The 18875-nt window shown below is 40.1% G+C and overlaps 1 protein-coding gene across 20 annotated transcripts in view; it reads left to right on the forward strand.

Annotated features, from left to right (window-relative positions):
- Positions 1–18875, forward strand: part of EMCN (endomucin) — a 103941-nt gene that overhangs the window by 22689 nt on the left and 62377 nt on the right. For 9 of the 20 annotated variants that reach the window (XR_007773229.1, XR_007773223.1, XR_007773216.1 and 6 more), the window contains exons 2-5: positions 8705–8758; positions 11761–11814; positions 15274–15321; positions 18045–18092. Coding sequence is in view for 1 of the 20 variants with exons in the window: in XM_050944474.1 (XP_050800431.1) it covers positions 8705–8758; positions 11761–11814; positions 15274–15321; positions 18045–18092 (204 nt within the window). In the remaining 19 variants the exon portion in view is untranslated. The remainder of the gene's footprint in view (positions 1–8704; positions 8759–11760; positions 11815–15273; positions 15322–18044; positions 18093–18875) is intronic. The other 11 variants (XR_007773225.1, XR_007773217.1, XR_007773231.1 and 8 more) reach the window with 6 other exon arrangements.

Consider the following 18875-nt stretch of genomic DNA (forward strand, 5'->3'; position numbering starts at 1 on the left):
TGTGTGTGTGTGTGTGTGTGTGTGTGTGTGTGTGTGTGTGTGTGTGTGTGTGTGTGTGTGTTTTGTCTGGTGAAAAAAATTTCCCTGGAATCTAACCCTCTCATTTACATTTATTCTTATGAGGAAATTGGATTCTCTTAACATCGTTTCACTTAAAGTCGCATTTTTCAGGAACAGAACTATGTTAAGTGATGAGTTACTTTTGAGCTTCCTATAAAGTAAAGTATTATAGGGAGGGTTATACTGAGTTGTTAGTTTTGTACCCAAAGATCAAAACCACTCTGCTCTTAAGAGTATCTGGAACTTTTGACCCTGCTGATTACTGGTAGTGAACTGCTCATGGAACTAGTTGACTCTCTTAATTGCAGTGAGTAACAAAAGTCACACCTGATGGAAATGAACTAGCCATATACAGCGTGTTGCCTACTGGAGAGAAGGAGCTAGAAGAATTCCTTTAATGAATTCCACTCATTGTCATTATCCTGGTTACCCTTAAAATGTCATTCCTTACATGGTATTGAGACTGCTGTAGTGAAATGTGATCCATTTCCACTCCTCCCATTCAAATTCATTTAACACTCAGTGTATGTCAAAACTGCAATGTAAACCCAGGGTTAGTAGGACTTGAGTTAGCAGACCATGGGTTTGTTAATCTAGGGTTTGAGCATCTACACTAATTTATAACCCCAGGTTAGAAACTGTTGAACCCTGGGTCCCAACCTGGAGCTCTGATGTCTATACTGCATAAAGTGGGCCCAAGTCCAACAACCCATATCTCAGACTTCCTTTGTTTGTGGTGCATTGTGGGAAAACTTGACTATCCAACAAATTTCACTGTCCAGAGAACAAAAAGTCAGCCCATGGGATTGTGGGATACTTTTGGCAGATTCCCAGAGCACTGTGTCGCAATAGGGCTCAAACCTTGGATCCCAGCTTGCCTTATGCTCGGATCCTCTATCCCTGCCTGCGTCCAAGCCCTGCATTAGTATGATTTGCGTGTGGTTGGAAGGAGGGTTAGGTTTGAGCCTGAGTTTGAACCCTGGGCTTACATTGCAGTGTAGACATACCCTCATTGTTAGGAATAACTGTACAGGAAAGATGAGAAATCCAAATAGAGGAGTAATTGAAGCGGCAAATTTCCATCATGGCTTCTCTTCTATCCTATCATCTGAATCACCTCTTATGCGCACATTTTCTTTCCAACAATGAACTGTCCACAATTATTATTATCTACATTATTCAATTGAACATGGTGTACTGCGAGGAAATTACACTGAAAAGATTCTGTGATCTATACTGGCTCAAGGAATACCGTTTGGGTAATATCTTTAGAGATGGCTCTGCACCAAAACTAAGGCTCCAAACAATTCCAGACTTCGGGGAAATTGAGGTTAGCCTTTCAATGCTGATGGCCCATGCATCTGAGCCTGAGTGGGTGGCCTGAGCCTCTGCCAGTGCCAAAATGTCCACATGGCTATTTTTAGATCATGCCAAGCCTGCATGAGTCTGTCTACCTGGGCTGGGTGGCTCACTGCATTGTAGACATACATTGAGCGGTGAATTTAGAGTAACCTGTGGATATGGAGAAGAATTGATCACGGTCCTATTTATAACAGAGCTTACCATATTTGAAGATTTATCAAGTTTCCCTCTTCCTCCGTCTTCTTTTCTCAAGACTGAACATATCTAGTTTTTTTAACCTGTCTTTATAGATCAGATTTTCCAAACATTTTCATTTTTGTTGCTTTTCTCTGGACTCTCTACAATTTGTCCAATGTGGAACCCAAAACTAGACATGCTACTCCAGCTAAGCTCACCAGTGCTGGCTGGACAATTACCTCTTGTGTGTTATATACAATGATCTTGTTAATACACCCCAGAATATTTGCTTTTTCCATAACTGCATCTTGTTGTCAGCTCATATTCAATTTGTGATCCACTATAAACCCCAGACCCTCTTCTGCAGTACTACCACCTCACTAGTTATTCCCCGTTTTGTATTTGTGCATTTGATTTTTCCTTCCTAGGTGAAATACTTTGTACTTGTCTTCGTTTAATTTCATCTTGTTGATTTCAACCAATTCTCAATTTGTCTGGGTCATTTTGAATTCTTATCCTATTCGCCAAAGTGCTTGCAACCCCACCCATCTTAGTGTCATCTGACAATTTTATAAGCATACTCTCCACTTCATTATCCAAGTCATTAATGAAAACGTTGAATAATACTGGACCCAGGACAGACCCCTGTGGGACCTCACCAGTTACCTCCTCCCAGCGTGACAGTGAACCATTGATAACTGCTCTTTGAGTGTGGTCTTTGAACCAGTTGTGCACCCACATTATAGTGATTTCATCCAGCCCACGTATCCCTGTAGTTTGCTTATGAGAGTGTGCAAACTAGACTCTGTCAAAAGCTTTACTACAATCAAGGTATATCATGTTTACCTCTTCCCCACATCCACTGGGCCAGTAACACTGTAAACCGAAGAAAGTAGTTTGGTTTTGCATGATTTATTCTTGACAAATCCATGTTGGTGGTTATCCTCTCTGTGCTTACAAATTGATGGTTTCATAATTTGTTCTAGTATTTTTCAGGTATCAAAGTTAGCCTGACTGGTCTATAATTCTGCAGGGTCTCTTTGCTAATGGTTCCGGGATGGCTTCAGCTAATTCTTATAATACTGTAGGGTGAATTTTGTCAGGCCCTGCTGACTTGAATACATCTAACTTCTCTAAATACTTTTTAACCTGTTTGTTCCCTACTTTTGGCTTGTGTTCCTTCCCCCTTGTTAATATTATGTTAAGTATCTGTTCACAATTAATTTTTTTAGTGAAGATTGAAGCAAAATGAAGAGAATATTTTTAAGACAATAGGTCTCCACACCCAGGGGTGGTAGGTTGAACACCATACTGAAATTTGTGTTTACTCTATGCTTCTGAAAGTATTTTACTTTCTTATTTTATAATAAGCACATGAGGAAGAAATCTTGTTGATTTACAACTGTTTATTTCTGCTGAGTTGTTCCACCACTGTATACAATGGTTCCTAACTATTTTTGCAGGAGCCCCCTTTGGCTTGTTTCGGCAGATGGGTGTTCCCATTCTCTTCACATCCCTTTGCATCATGTCCCAACACAGTTCCGATACATCTCATTTCCTCTGTTCTTTACTCTACCTCTCCTGTCCTTCCTCTGTCCTCTTTTACCATCCTGTTATTCCCCCCTCATTATGTTTTATTTTTAGTCCTTTTGGCTCTTTCATTATTTTTTGACTCTCTATCAAAGTAGCTCTATCTTCTCTATTCTTTACTTGACAAAAGTTACAAGCTGCTCAGGGATCATGCTGTGAACATGCTGCCCAGGTTTAAGAATTGCAAAGTCTTAGGTCACATGTCTGCATTTAGTGGCAGGGGAACACAAACAAGAGAAGCTTGAGTGAGGAAGTTGCTGCCCTGTAAGCATGAGATGCTCCCACCGCTGGCTATATTAGGGATTACTGCTGACATGGGGAGGTCAGGTAAGCATTTTCAAAGAGCTGACAGGTGCTTACCTACAGCTGTAGGAGCATGCATGTTTGGGGGTATGGTGAATCTGAAGTCAAGCATGAATTCATCCCTAAGGCCAGGTCATTCATTTGCATCTGCACGTTTTGAGTATATAAAAAGTCCAGCAATGGCGTAGTCCTCTGGGGCAAGGGGTTCCCGGCTTCCCCTTGGGTCAGGGTCTCTTGGTCCAGACTCTTCTGTTTTCAAGGCCTTCCCTTGACTAGATTTTCCCACACCAAGGGTAGACTTTTTTGTCTTTGGCACTCCCAAGGTAGTGGTACATGAACCCAGGCCCAGTCTCTCCACCAGGTTCCATTCAAGGGCCCTGTGGTAAGCCGCTAAATCCTGTATCTCAAAGTGCTATACTTCTGCCTCCCTGGATACTTCCTACCAGCCCCTCTCTTCCCAATGGATAAAATCATTTATTAGCTGAACTCAAAGATAAAGTCCTTTGAAGAGGTGTGACTTCCTCCTTTAAGGAGTTGACCGAGTCCCTATAAACAGACCTCAGGAACTCCTGCCGTGCTCCTTCGCAGGAGCTCCGAATATAAATCTCTTAACCTTCACTGTCTGCCACCCCCTGAGCTGCTCTGCTCCCTTTTTCATAGAATCATAAAATATCAGGGTTGGAAGGGACCTCAGGAGGTCATCTAGTCCAACCCCCTGCTCAAAGCAGGGCCAATCCCCAACTAAATCATCCCAGCCAGGGCTTTGTCAAGCCTGACATTAAAAACCTCTAAGGAAGGAGATTCCACCACCTCCCTAGGTAACCCATTCAAGTGCTTGATCTAGTGAAAAAGTTTTTTCCTAATATCCAACTTAAACCTCCTCCACTGCAACTTGAGACCATTGCTACTTGTTCTGTCATCTAGAGCAGTCTAGATCCATCTTCTTTGGAACCCCGTTTCAGGTAGTTGAAAGCAGCTATCAAATGCCTCCCTCATTCTTCTCTTCTGCAACCTAAATAATCCCAGTTCCCTCAGCTTCTCTTCATAAGTCATGTGCTCCAGCCCCTAATCATTTGTGTTGCCCTTTGCTGGACTCTTTCCACTTTTTCCACCTCCTTCTTGTAGTGTGGGGCCCAAAACTGGACACAGTACTACAGATGAGTCCTCATCAATGCCAAATAGAGGGGAATGATAACGTCCCTCGATCTGCTGGCAATGCTCCTACTTATACAGCCCAAAATGCCATTAGGCCTTCTTGGCAACAAGGGCACACCCTTGACTCATATCCAGCTTCTCGTCCACTGTAACCCCTAGGTCCTTTTCTGCAGAACTGCTGCCTAACCACTCGGTCCCTAGTCTGTAGCAGTGCATAGGATTCTTCCATCCTAAGCGCCCTTGTCCTTGCTGAACCTCATCAGATTTCTTTTGGCCCAATCCTCTAATTTGTCTAGGTCCCTCTGTATCCTATCCATACCCTCCAGCATATCTACCACTCCTCCTAGTTTAGTGTCATCTGCAAACTTGCTGAAGGTGCAGTCCACGCCATCCTCCAGATCATTAATGAAGATATTGAACAAAACTGGCTCCAGGACCAACCCTTGTGGCACTCCGCTTGATGCCGGCTGCCAACTAGACATGGAGCCATTGATCACTACCCGTTGAGCTCGATGATCTAGCCAGCTTTCTATCCACATTATAGTCCATTCTTTCAGCCCATACTTCTTTTACTTGTTGGCAAGAATACTGTGGGAGACCATATCAAAAAATTACTAAAGTCAAGGAATAACATGTCCACCGCTTTCCCCTCATCCACCAAGCCAGTTATCTCATCATAGAAGGTAATTAGGTTAGTCAGGCATGACTTGCCCTTGGTGAATCCATGCTGACTGTTCCTGTTCACTTTCCTCTCCTCTAATTTCTTCAGAATTGATTCCTTGATGACCTGCTCCATGATTTTTCCAGGGACTGAGGTGAGGCTGACTGGCCTGTAGTTGCCTGGATCCTCCTCTTTCCCTTTTAAATAGATGGGCACTATATTAGCCTTTTCCCAGTCATCTGGGACCTCCCCCGATCGCCCTGAGTTTTCAAAGATAATGACCAGTGGCAATCAAATCCGCCAACTCCTTTAGCACCCTCGGATGCAGTGCATCTGGCCCCATGCACTTGTGCTCGTCCAGCTTTTCTAAATAGTCCTGAACCACTTCTTTCTCCACAGAGGGCTGGTCACCTCCTCCCCATACTGTGCTCCCCAGTGCAGTGATCTGGGAGCTGACCTTGTTTGTGAAGGCAGAGGCAAAAAAAAAAAACAATGCTTACATTAGCTTTTTCCACATCCTCTGCCACTAGGTTGCCTCCATCATTCAGTAATGGGCCCACACTTTCCTTGACCACCTTCTTGTTGCTAACATACCCGAAGAAACCCTTCTTGTTACTCTTAACATCCGTTGCTAGCTGCAATTCCAAGTGTGATTTGACCTTCCTGATTTCACTCCTGCGTGCCTGAGCAATATTTTTATACTCCTCCCTGGTCATTTGTCCAATCTTCCACTTCTTGTAAGCTTCTTTTTTGTGTTTAAGATCAGCAAGGATTTCACTGTTAAGCCAGGCTGGTTGTCTGCCATATTTACTATTCTTTCTACACATCGGGATGGCTTGTTTCTGCAACCTCAATAAGGCGTCTTTAAAATACAGACAGCTCTCCTAGACTCCTTTTCCCCCTCATGTTGTTCTCCCAGGGGATCATGCCTATCAGTTCCCTGATGGAGTCAAGCGCCTTCTCCAGCCTGTGCATGTTTTGCACACATGGTGGGGCCAGAGCAGCTTTTTAACCCCTTCCTTTCCAGTGTGGGGTTTGCATGCCCCATCACAGTGAGATATAGGATACTGGGCTATATAGTCCTTTGTTCTATATCATTATGGCAATATTTAAATTATATTCTTAAATCAGTTTGTTACCATTGACACTATCAACACATTAGGATTCCTATACTCGAAACATGAAGCTCAGGAACGTGTATACATCTATCTTTTAGCCTCGCATGTAAAATCAAGCTTCCTAGATCCTCTGTCAAGACTGTTCATAAGGACCTAATTCCTCTTTGGCTTTCAGTGAGAAGTACAGTATGCACAAGGCCAAACTACTGTTTTGCTAGGCAACTCACTTCCCTGATGTATTTTTAACGAACAGCAAATGGTCATCATACATCTCAAGCATGCTTCTAATTGTTGGCATAAATCTGGAAACCTGTATTAACAGGGCTAGATACCTATTTTTCTGTTTTACATATTCTTAAACCTCTTTGGATTCTTGTATAATTGTATTCAGTTGTCCTCCTACTCATATTTTTTTAAAATAATGGTGGTGTAGCAAAGTGAAATAAATTTATCTTGCTGCAGTTGCATTGTTGACTTCAGCAAGTCTGTTTTATTCACTCATGAGAACATACCACAGCAAGCAACTAGAGAAAGAGTTTAGATCCACCGTTGTTAGTTATTCAGTATTTTTTAAAAAAAAAACATTGAGGTATGTGATGAACTATTCTCACCCCACCCAGAAGTTCAGGAGGGAAGGCGTTAATCTGTCATTCTAATTAAACAAGAGATCACAGATATCTGACTTTAGCGTGGGGACCTGTAAAGTATCAAGGCAGAGCCAACTGTAGGCAAGCAATGAGTCACCCTAGAAAAGGGATGTGCCCTGGGAAGTCAGGGGCTGGGCACTGACTAACTATATTTAGTCAGAGAGAAGGTGGGGTGGAAAGGAACGTGGGCAGGATGAGCTGCTCTGTACATTTGGGAGTTGGCTGAAGCAAGCAACCACTTAAATGTTATTTTAGCTAAAGAAAGCTGGGATTGCATTTATGTGCAGCACTTAAAGTGTGGTGCACTTTTAATCCCTGTGATGTTCTGCAATAAATTGCACAGTGGTATTGTCTAAACTATATATTGATGTGTAGACTTTCTTTTTTTAAATGGCCTTCCCCTGACTGCCATATCCCAAGAGCATTGTGGTAATTTAAGGGTAGTGACTGCACTAAATTTTTATAGCAGGTATATTTTAATATGCTGTTTCATCTTTGCATATCTTCTCATTCTAATAGTTTTTTAATGGTGATTATGTTGCATCACATAGAGATCCTTTCCTAGAGATGGATCCCAGGGCATTTTATAAATTATAGTTTCTGTATAAATTATTGGGCTAATTCTACCTTTAGATGCATACAGATGGACACGTGCACACAATCCTGTTAAGAAATGGTGTATCTTGGGGGCGGGGGGCAGAATTTGACCTTATGTACTGTCATTGAAAGGCAGTCAAGTTTTTGGTGAAACATGCTAAATCTTTCCCACGCATATTGTAAAACTACACAATATCTCAATTTTAGGACAGGTAGAGAAAAATGTGATATTGAATGAAAGAGGGAATTTCAGGTAGGCAGATTATATCCATTTTGGGATTGGCCAGAATGCTGACGTTAGGTTAATATCCTTGCCCTTCTGCAGAGTACTGTGGGATTTTTCACTACTTAATGTTTTACATCTCACTTGAATGATTTTAATTCCAGCAGTATAGTGCCAGTGTGCACCCTACTGAGATGTTGTTCAAAGAGAAGAGTCCAAAAAGCTTCCTACGTGGCTTTTCCAAGGACTCTCATTCAATTACTTATCTGGCTATAATACAAGAAGCCAAGCTTCTCCACCCAGAAACCCACTTAGAGCAGATCAAGATATCCCAGGACTACATATTCAACACCACAAAGTTAGTTCCTACAATTTTAGTAGTTTAATAGCTGTTACACAAATGTAACTATGACATTTTAAAGAAAAGATATGAGGTCAAAATTTGAAACAAACTTCTTAATTATGCAAGCAATATTTGCAGCAGTACCTCTTCACAGGTCACTGAATGCACAAAATAGATGCACTTGCAAAATTTGCAGGAGTATTTAAGGAGGCTGTTAGAAAACGCACTCCAAAAGAGATCAAAATGTTTCTTGGAATCACAAAATGCACAAAACAATTGGCAGTTTTTAAAAGATAAGGTTAATCCATAAACCATCAAAGGAATGTATTATCAGCTGCTCAAAGAGAGCTGCTCTGCAGAATGACTCCACTTTTCCTCCGTTGTTTGATTGTTGATTATTCCTTTGACAGACATCAGTTCAGAACAGTGGTTAACTGACTAATAGTGTTTCTTTTATCAAAATATCAGCACAAGAAAATCCATCTATGTCTCCACCATCCAAGAGCATTCAGTCAACTGCAGGTAAGACTACATCCTTTTATAATCTTATTTATAATCTGTTTAGAACAGACACATTAATCAATGATGTTTCATAGATTCTTGAAGTTTAAGGGTACAAGAGAGGAGGGATAGCTCAGCAGTTTGAGCAGTGGCCTGCTAAACCGAAGGTTGTGAGTTCAGTCCTTGATAGGGCCTCTTAGGAATCTGGGGCAAAAATCAGTACTTGGTCATGCTAGTGAAGGCAGGGGGCTGGACTCAATGACCTTTCTGGGTCCCTTCCAGTTCTATGAGATAGGTATATCTCCATATATAATATTATATTATTAGATCTTTTAGTCTGACCTAGTGTATAGTACAGGCCATTAAATTTCATTCAGATACCCCTGTATTGAGTCCAATCACTTGTCTTTGGCTAAAGCATATTATCCAGAAAAGTATCCAGTCTTGATCTGAAGACATCAATAGATGTTTCCTTTGGTGGCTTGTTCAAATGATTAATCACCCTTACTGTTTAAAAATGTGTGTCTTATTTCTCATTTGAATTTTGTCTGGCTTCAGCTTCCAGCCTTTGGTTCTCTTTATGCCTTTCTCCGCTAGATTAAAGAACCTTTAGTACCCGGTATTTTCTTCCCGTGAAGGTGTTTACACACTATAATCAAGTCACCACACAACCTTATTTTTAATAAGCTCTTTAAATCACTCACTTTAAGGCATTTTCTGCAACCCTTGAACCATTTCTGTGGCTTTGTTATGCACCCTTTCCATTTTTCAATCTTTTTTAAAATGTGGACACCCAAACTATATATACTATTCCAGTATTTTTCTCACCAATGCAGTATTCAGAAGTAAAATCACTTCCTTACTTACTGCTCCCGGGTTTATACATCCAAGGATCTCATTATCCCTTTTAACCATGGCATCACACTTGGAGCTCATTTGGAATTGCTTGACCACTATGACCCTTTAAACACTAATAAAGCCTTTTCTAGGTTATTGCTTTCTAGGATACAGACCCTCGTTCTCTAGACATGGCCTTTATTGCTTGTTCCTAGGTTTATAACTTTTCATTTGGTTATATTAAAATGCATTTTATCTGAATGGACCCAGTTTATCATGTGATCAAATAGCTTTGTATGACTGCCCTGGCCCCATCATAACACCAGTCTTTGTGTCATCCACAAATTCTATCAGCTGTGATTATGAAAATATGGAATAGTATCAGGCCTTGTACTGATCCACGGGGAACCCCATGATAAAAACACCATTTGATGATGATTCCCCATTGACCACTAATTTTTAGATCAGTCGTTTAGCTACTTGTCACATGCTTTATTTATATTCTATAATGCCATTTTTTAATCAGAATGTTGTGCAGTACTAAGTCAAATACCTTACAAAAGTCTAAGGGCTTATCTACACATGAAAGTTTACTTTGGAAGAAGGCAGAGTATGTATTTAAAGCCAATTAACTATTCCTGACTATTTCCAAGTGTGGACGCTTTTATGCCAGAATAAGAGTTCCTTATTTCAATTTAGTTTAATCCATGTACTCAACTAATTTTGAATAAAGTACTCTTATTCTGGAATAAGAGTGTCCACACTTGGAATGGATCTGGAATAGTTAATCAGGAATAGCTTTTCCAGATTAACCAAACTTGTAATTTCAGCAAAGAATGAAATCAGGTTTGTTTGACATTGTTCTGTACAGCAGCCTCTTTCTCTGTTTTGTGATGCTTTCTTGTGAATTTGGTTCTGCTGTTGCCAATCAGACACATATCTTTTCTGCAGAAGAACCTCAAAGTTAACTGACTGAGTAGATACTTGATGAATTACTGCAGTAATGTATCAGTGGGAAGGGCAGAACTGTATCACTGAGTGACCAAGAGGAAAATGTCAGGGGGAATCAGAGAATATTGGCACAATGACTGAATCTAACAAATTATAGTTTCTGTATAAATTATTGGACTAATTCTACCATTAGATACAGACTGACGGACACATGAACACATTCCTATTAAGAAAGGGGTGTGTGTGTGTGTGTACGCACAGAATTTAGCCTTATGTACTGTCATTGAAAGGCAGTCAATTTTTTGGTGAAACATGCTAAATCTTTATGAAGCATACTGTAAAACTACACAACATCTTAATTTTAAGAGAGGAAAAGAAGAATGTGATATTGAATGAAAGAGGGAATTTCAGGTAGGCAGATTATATCCACCTGGGGATTTGGCCAGAATGCTGAAGTTAGCTTAATACAATTGCCCTTCTGAAGAGTGCTGTGAGATTTTTCACTACTTAACATTTTACATCTCATTTGAATGATGATAATTCCAGCAACATAGTGCCAGTGTGCACCTTACTGGGATGCTGTTCAAAGAGAAGAGTCCAGCAAAGAAAGAGTTTCCTTCTGAATGCTTCCTACCTGGTTTTTCCTAAGAACTCTCATTCAATTACCTATCTGGCCATAATACAAGAAGCCAAGCTTCTCCACTCTTAATGGAATTCAGGAATATAGCAGATCAAGATATGCCCAGGACTATATATATTCAACACTCCGTAGTTAATGGCTATAATTTTAGGAGTTTAGTAGCTGTTACACAAATGAACACAATCTTTACACAAACATTTTAAAAGAAAAGATATGAGGTCAAAGTTTGAAACAAACTTCTTAATTATGCAAGCAATATTTGCAGCAGTACCTCTTCACAGGTCACTGAATGCACAAAATAGATGCACTTGCAAAATTTGCAGGAATCTTCAGGGAAGCTGTTAGAAAACACACTCCAAAAGAGATCAAAATGTTTCTTCGCATCACAAAATGCACAAAACATTTGGCAGTTTTTAAAAGATAAGGTTAATCCATAAACCATCAAAGGAAAGTATTACCAGCTGCTCAAAGAGAGCTGCTCTGCAGAATGACTCCACTTTTCCTGCCTTGTTTGATTATTGATGATTCCTTTGACAGACATCTGTTCAGAACAGCGATTAACTGACTAATAGTGTTTCTTTTATCAAAATATCAGCACAAGAAAATTCATCTATGACTCCACCATCCAAGAGCATTCAGTCAACTGCAGGTAAGACTACATCCTTTTATAATCTTATTTATGATCTGTTTAGAACTGACACATTAATCAATGATGTTTCATAGATTCCTGAAGTTGAAGGCAACAAAGGACCATTAGCTCTTTTAATCTGACCGAGTGTATAGTAAAGGCCATTACATTTCATTCAGCTACCTCTGTATGGAGTCCAATTATTTGTGTTTGGCTAAAGCATATTATCCAGAAAAGCATCCAGTCTTGATCTGAAGACATCAATAGATGCTTCCTTTGGTAGCTTGTTCCAATGATTAATCACCCTCACTGTTTAAAAATGTGTGCCTTATTTCTCATTTGAATTTTGTCCGGCTTCATCTTCCAGCCTTTGGTTCTCCTTATGCCTTTCTCTGCTAGATTAAAGAATCCTTTATTACCTGGTATTTTCCTCCTATGAAGGCATTTACACACTATAATCAAGTCACCGCACAACCCTCTTTTAAATAAGCTCCTTAAATCTCTCACTTTAAGGCATTTTCTCCAGCACTCAAACCATTTCTGTGGCTTTGTAATGCACCCTTTCTGATTTTTCAACATCTTTTTTTACAATTGGTCTCACCAATGCTGTATTCCAAAGTAAAATCACTTCCCTACTTACTAGTCCTCTGTCTATGCATTCAAGCCCTTTTAACCATGGCATCACACAGGGAACTCATGTAGAGTTGCTTGACCACTATGTCCCATAAATTCTTTTCTGAGTTATTGCTTTCTAGGATACAGATCCCCATTCTGTAGATATGGCCTGCATTGCTTGTTCCTAGGTGTATAACTTATCATTTGGTTATATTAAAGTGCATTTTACCCGAATGGGCTCAGTTTATCATGGCATCCAAATAGCTCTGTATTCTTGCCCTGGCCCCATCATACCACCAATTGTTGTGTCATCCACAAATGCTATCAGCTGTGATGATATATCTACTTTCGGATCATTGATGAATATATTGCATAGTATCAGGGCTAGTACTGATCCATGGGGAACCCCATGATAAACACACCATTTGATGATGATTCCCCATTGAGAACTAATTTTTTGTGTCAGTAATGTATCAGTGGGAAGGGCAGAAATGTTTCACTTAGTGACCAAGAGGAAAATGTCAAGGGAAATCAGAGAAAATTGACAGAGTGACTGCCTCTAGCATAGAGTTCTTTAACCTGCACTTTCAAAGAGGTACATAGATATTATATTATTTGATTGTGTTAACATCAAGAGTAGTTGCTAGGCTGTAAAGCCTGTGCACCATGTTGAAAGTTTAATGGTTAGACTTCACTTATTGCCTTGCAGTTCAGATTAAAGAATTTGTGCATAGCAAAGTAATGCAATGAGCTAGCACCATATGCTGCAGCTTGAACCTAGTCACTAAATGGTAAGCAAATGGGCATGCAGGAGAGGACCGAGAGGCTCAAGGGTTTGTAGAATACAGAGTTTTTTATTTCTAGCCCACCAGTTCAGATATGGCCAGATATCACTAATGGGGGTGGGGGAGAATCACCTCTTAAGACCATACAATGAGCTGGATTCCCCACTGCCTTGTGTCACCATTTACAGCTGTGCCATGTGGGCATGAAATATTACTAAATCATCCTTTATCATTTTGCATGCACTTGGCACAAAGTAAATGATAAAATAAGGTGAAAAATTAGGCTCTCCTATATTTTTAAAAGCCCCATATCTGACCCTCTCCCTCCATGGTCTCTAAGGATATTTCCATATTCCAGCTTACTTGATAAAGGATGCACTTCTGGCTATGAAAAAATTGGAGGAATAGGAACCTTTCTTCAGAAGGAGCCATTGTTTGGAGACCTTCCCCATGGAAAAGAAAAATCGAGATTAGCATCTTCCAGAAATGTGAATTAGCAAATTATCAATATATTTCATGCCATATACTGCATACTTTACAAAACAAAGCCTAGATTAATAGAAAAGGAGGTGTCTAAACAGAGCTTTGTTGCCCTACTATGAAATATGGGCAAGGAAAGAATGACTCTGCCATTTTAGGCCAGCTTTGTTAATATTACATTCACAGGTCTATAGTATAGTATAGAGCACACCGATTCCTCTGGTTTTTAATCAGCTAATAATTTACAGGTCATATCTCAGCTCTCTCAATCTGGCTGGTCTCAGAAATGCTAATGCGAGTGCAGTATGCTGAGCAAAAGGAACAAAGCTGACTGCTCTACTCAGCAGCCAATACAGGGGGACGACATGAGAGTACTATGAATGGAGTCACATCATAATAACAGTGTGCTGCTCTATGTCTACACCATAGAATGTTAATCATCACAATATGTCATAATGCAAAGCCAAACGTCAGGATGTCACACTGTGTGATGATTTTATGCCTCTCGGCTGTTTCTATTTACTAATTAAGCCGATCTCTTCGCCTAAACTTGATTATCATGGCCCTGATTGTCTGCTGCCCCGCACCTTATGCAGTCATTGGCAGCAGTATGGGGTGGGTGTAAAAAAGTAGTGTTTTCCACCCACTGTGCAGTCACATTGCCAGCCCCAGTGTGCAAAAATCATGACTCAAGCAAAAAAAAAATTTAAAAATCAGAAGATTTTTAAAAATGTATAAATTTGGTGGTTCTTTAAATTTGTCTTCTAATTTCTGAGCCTTTAGTTTGCACTTGGATCATGTTCTCAGAACTTTTCTCCACATCCATGAAGGCTAGAAATTTTTTGTGATCAAAGCTAAGATTTTCACAAAATTGCCTGGTTCCAGCCACTGTTGCTTTTAAAAAAAAGCACCATTTATTGTGATAATCTCTCAAGAGTTGGCTTTTCACTGGTGTAGATGATGACACAAGATACCTTGAACATGCTGCACACCCATGTGTTGTTGTTTGTCTCCCATTCCTTTGACCATGCTCTAAACAACAAATCATGGACTGTTTATGAGACTAAGGCTGTCCTATACCTAAAATTTCTGCTAGTGTAATTTATGGGTTAGGAGTTTGACTAGTGTAACCACAGTTACATTTACCATTCAAGCTCATTTTGGTTGGGGAACTGGTATAAACCACATCAGCAAGAGAACACTACGTCTTTCAAACATAGACAAGGCCTACAGCTGGTGTAGCTCTCACTCCACTGTGAGAGAATTAGAGCATGAACAACTGAATAAGAAGTGGTGAGCCATCTTCAGAAGAAATTAGCAAATCAGTTGTTCACTAGAATAATTCTCTTGATACCACCAAACATTACAACAGAAACCCCTGTGCTTCCATGTGATGTAGCCATGCAGTGCCCACTAATTTCAGTTTGCTGTGAATGTAATGGTATAGCTAAATCCTGCACATCTTTGGGAACATAAGGGAAAACATTATGCTCCTAAATGTTGCAAATGCTTTGTATCCACATTATTAACTCTCATATTTTAGCACCAAACAGACCTGGAAGATGTTTGCACTAACACAATCCTTTATATTACTTTTCAGTTTCCAGTGATTCAACCATTACTATAAACAGTAGTACAAATGTCTCAGGTAAGCTCTCAATGTTTTCACTCTGCCTGGGATTCAGCGGTCTCTGTCACCTGCTGTGCATGTAAGACAATGAGAGAGATTCTTTACAGCATAAACTTGGGTATGCATTTAAAGAAGATTTTTTTTTGGATTTGGAATATAAATGTCAGTAGAGAATTGTGCTGAACTCCTCGGAGCTGCCTGTGCAACCTTTATTCATAGAATCATAGACTTTAAGGTCAGAAGGGACCATTATGGATGACCTCCTGCACAACGCAGTCCACAGAATCTCACCCACCCACTTGTGTATCAAACCCCTAACCTATGTCGGAGCTACTGAAGTCCTCAAATCATGGTTTAAAGATTTCAAGGTGCAGAGAATCCTCCAGCAAGTGACTCATGCGCCACACTGCAGAGGAAGGCAAAAAAAATGCCAGGGCCTCTGCCAGTCTGCCCTGGAGAAAAATTCCTTCCCGACCCCAAATATGGCAATCAGTTAAACTCTGAGCATGTAGGCAAGACTCACCAGCCAGACACCCAGGAAAGAATTCTCTTTAGTAACTCAGATCCCACTCCATCTAACATCCCATCACAGGCCATTGGACATATTTACCACTAATAGCAAAAGATCAATTAATTGCCAAAATTAGGCTATCCCATCATACCATCCCCTCCATACACTTATCAAGCTGTCTTGAAGCCAGATATGCCTTTCCCCCCCACTGCTTCCCTTGGAAGTCTGTTCCAGAACTTCACTCCTCTGATGCTTAGAAACCTTCGTTTAATTTCAAGTCTAAACTTCCTGATGGCCAGTTTATATCCATTTGTTCTTGTCTCCACATTGGTACTGAGCTTAAATAATTCCTCTCCCTCCCTCGTATTTATTCCTCTGATATATTTATAGAGAGCAATCATATCTCCCCTCAGCTGCCTTTTGTCAGGCTAAACAAGCCAAGCTCTTTGAGTATCCTTTCATATGGCAGGTTTTCCATTCCTCGGATCATCCTAGTAGCCCTTTTCTGTACCTGTTCCAGTTTGAATTCGTTCTTCTGAAACATGGGAGACCAGAATTGGACAAATTATTCCAGATGAGGTCTCACCAGTGCCTTGTCTAATGGTACTAACACCTTCCTATCTCTATTGGAAATACCTCGCCTGATGCATCCCAAGATTGCATTAGCTTTTTTCACAGCCATATCACATTGCCGACTCATAGTCATCCTGTGTTCAACCAATACTCCAAGGTCCTTCTCCTCCTCTGTTACTTCCAACTGATGCGTCCCAAGCTTATAACAAAAATTCTTGTTATTAATCCCTAAATGCATGACCTTGCACTTTTCACTATTAAATTTCATCCTATTACTATTACTGCAGTTTACAAGGTCATCCAGATCTTCCTGTATGATATTCCTGTCCTTCTCTGTATTGGCAATATCTCCCGGCTTTGTGTCATCTACAAACTTTATTATCATATTCCCACTTTTTGTGCCAAGGTCAGTAATAAAATGATGAAATAAGAATGGTCCCAAAATTGATCCCTGAGGAACTCCACTAGTAACCTCCCTCCAGCCTGACAGTTCACCTTTCAGTACAACCCATTGTCGTCTCCCTTTTAACCAGTTCCTTATCCACCTCTCAGTTTTCATATTGAACTCTATCTTTTCCAGTTTAGCTAATAATTCCCCAGGTGGAACCATATCAAATGCCTTACTGAAACTGAGGTAAATTAGATCCACTGCATTTCCTTTGTCTAAAAAATCTGTTACCTTCTCAAAGAAGGAGATCAGGTTGGTTTGGCACAGTCTACCTTTTGTAAAACCATGTTGTAATTTGTCCCAAATACCACTGATCTCAATGTCCTTGACTACTTTCTCCTTCAAAATTTTTTCCAAGACCTTGCATACTACAGATGTCAAACTGACAGGACTGTATTTCCCTGGATCACTTTTTTTTCCTTTTCTTAAAAATAGGAACTATGTTAGCAATTCTCCAGTCATATGGTACAACCCCTGAGTTTACAGATTCATTAAAAATTCTTGCTAATGGGCTTGCAATTTCATGTGCCAGTTCCTTTAATATTCTTGGATGAAGATTATCTGGGCCTCCCGATTTAGTTCCATTAAACTGTTAGAGTTTGCCTTATACCTCGGATGTGGTATTATCTACCTCCATATCCTTATTCTCATTTGTCATCCTACCATTATCCCTAAGCTCCTCATTATACTCATTAGAGACTGAGGCAAACTATTTTTTTAGATATTGGGCCATGCCTAGATTATCCTTAACCTGAACTCCATCCTCAGTATTTAGTGGTCCCACTATTTCTTTCTTTGTGTTCTTATTTATATGGCTATAGAACCTTTTACTATTGGTTTTAATTCCCTTTGTGAGGTCCAGCTCTACATGGCTTTTGGCCTTTTTCACTTTATCCCTACGTGTTCTGATCTCAATAAAGTAGCTTTCCATGCTGATCACTCCCATCTTCCACTCCTTATAGGCTCTCTGCTTTTTCTTAATCACCTCTCTGAGATGCTTGCTCATCCAGCGTGGTCTACAACTCCTGCCTATGAATTTTTTCCCCTTTCTTGGGATGCAGGCTTCTGACAGTTTCTGCAACTTTGACTTGAAGTAATTCCAGGCCTTTAGATCCACAAGTTCTTCAGTCCAATCCACTTCCCTAACTAATTTTCTTATTTTTTTTAAGTTAGCCCTGCACTTACACAATCCTTTATATTACTTTTCAGTTTCCAGTGATTCAACCGTTACTATAAGCAGTAGTACAAATGTTTCAGGTAAGCTCTCAAGGTTTTCACTGTGCAACCTTAATTCAGTCCCATTGTGCATATGCGTTATGATATAGTCTTTAATAACATGATTGCATACTATCTTTTCCACTGGATCCCTGCCTCATGTGTTGCACAGGATGGATATCGCCCAATTGATGAGCAGTTATTCAATATTTTCTTTTATCCTCATTGATCAATGTATGGCCTCATGCACACTGTTGAAATCATGCTCTGAAGACAGAATTATTAATTTCCTTATGAGTTTTTCTCTGGCAATCTGATGACTTATAGTATTTGAGGGCGTCACAATCATTTATTCATCTCTCTTTACAACTGTTATGTGAGATGAAGGGATGTTATTATTTGTATTTTACAGATGGGGAGCTGAGGCACAGAGAGATTAAGGTCAAAATATCCACTAATTTTGGGTACCCAATTTGAACTGTCTAGAACATGATCTTTCAGAGTTCTTAATATTATGTAGCAATTCATATGTCAGAGTGCAGCTCCCACTGAATTCCGTTGCAGCTGTGAGCACTCAGCACTTCTGCAAATTGGACTACAGGGTCTCAAGTTGGGCAGCCAGTAAATGAGAAACACACAATTAGTAACTGCCCATATAAAGTTTAGTTTAAGTGATTTGCCTGCCATCACACAAGAACTCTGGCAGAGACAGGGATAGAATCCAGTTTCCAGAGCAGCATTCAACTGTCTTAACCATGGGACCATCCTTTCTCTTCCTGCAAATGCTTTCCTCATCCACTACACACCTTCCACTTTCTGCAACAA

The sequence above is a fragment of the Gopherus flavomarginatus genome, chromosome 3 (genome assembly GCF_025201925.1).
Source record: "Gopherus flavomarginatus isolate rGopFla2 chromosome 3, rGopFla2.mat.asm, whole genome shotgun sequence".
Classification (NCBI taxonomy): domain Eukaryota; kingdom Metazoa; phylum Chordata; order Testudines; family Testudinidae; genus Gopherus; species Gopherus flavomarginatus.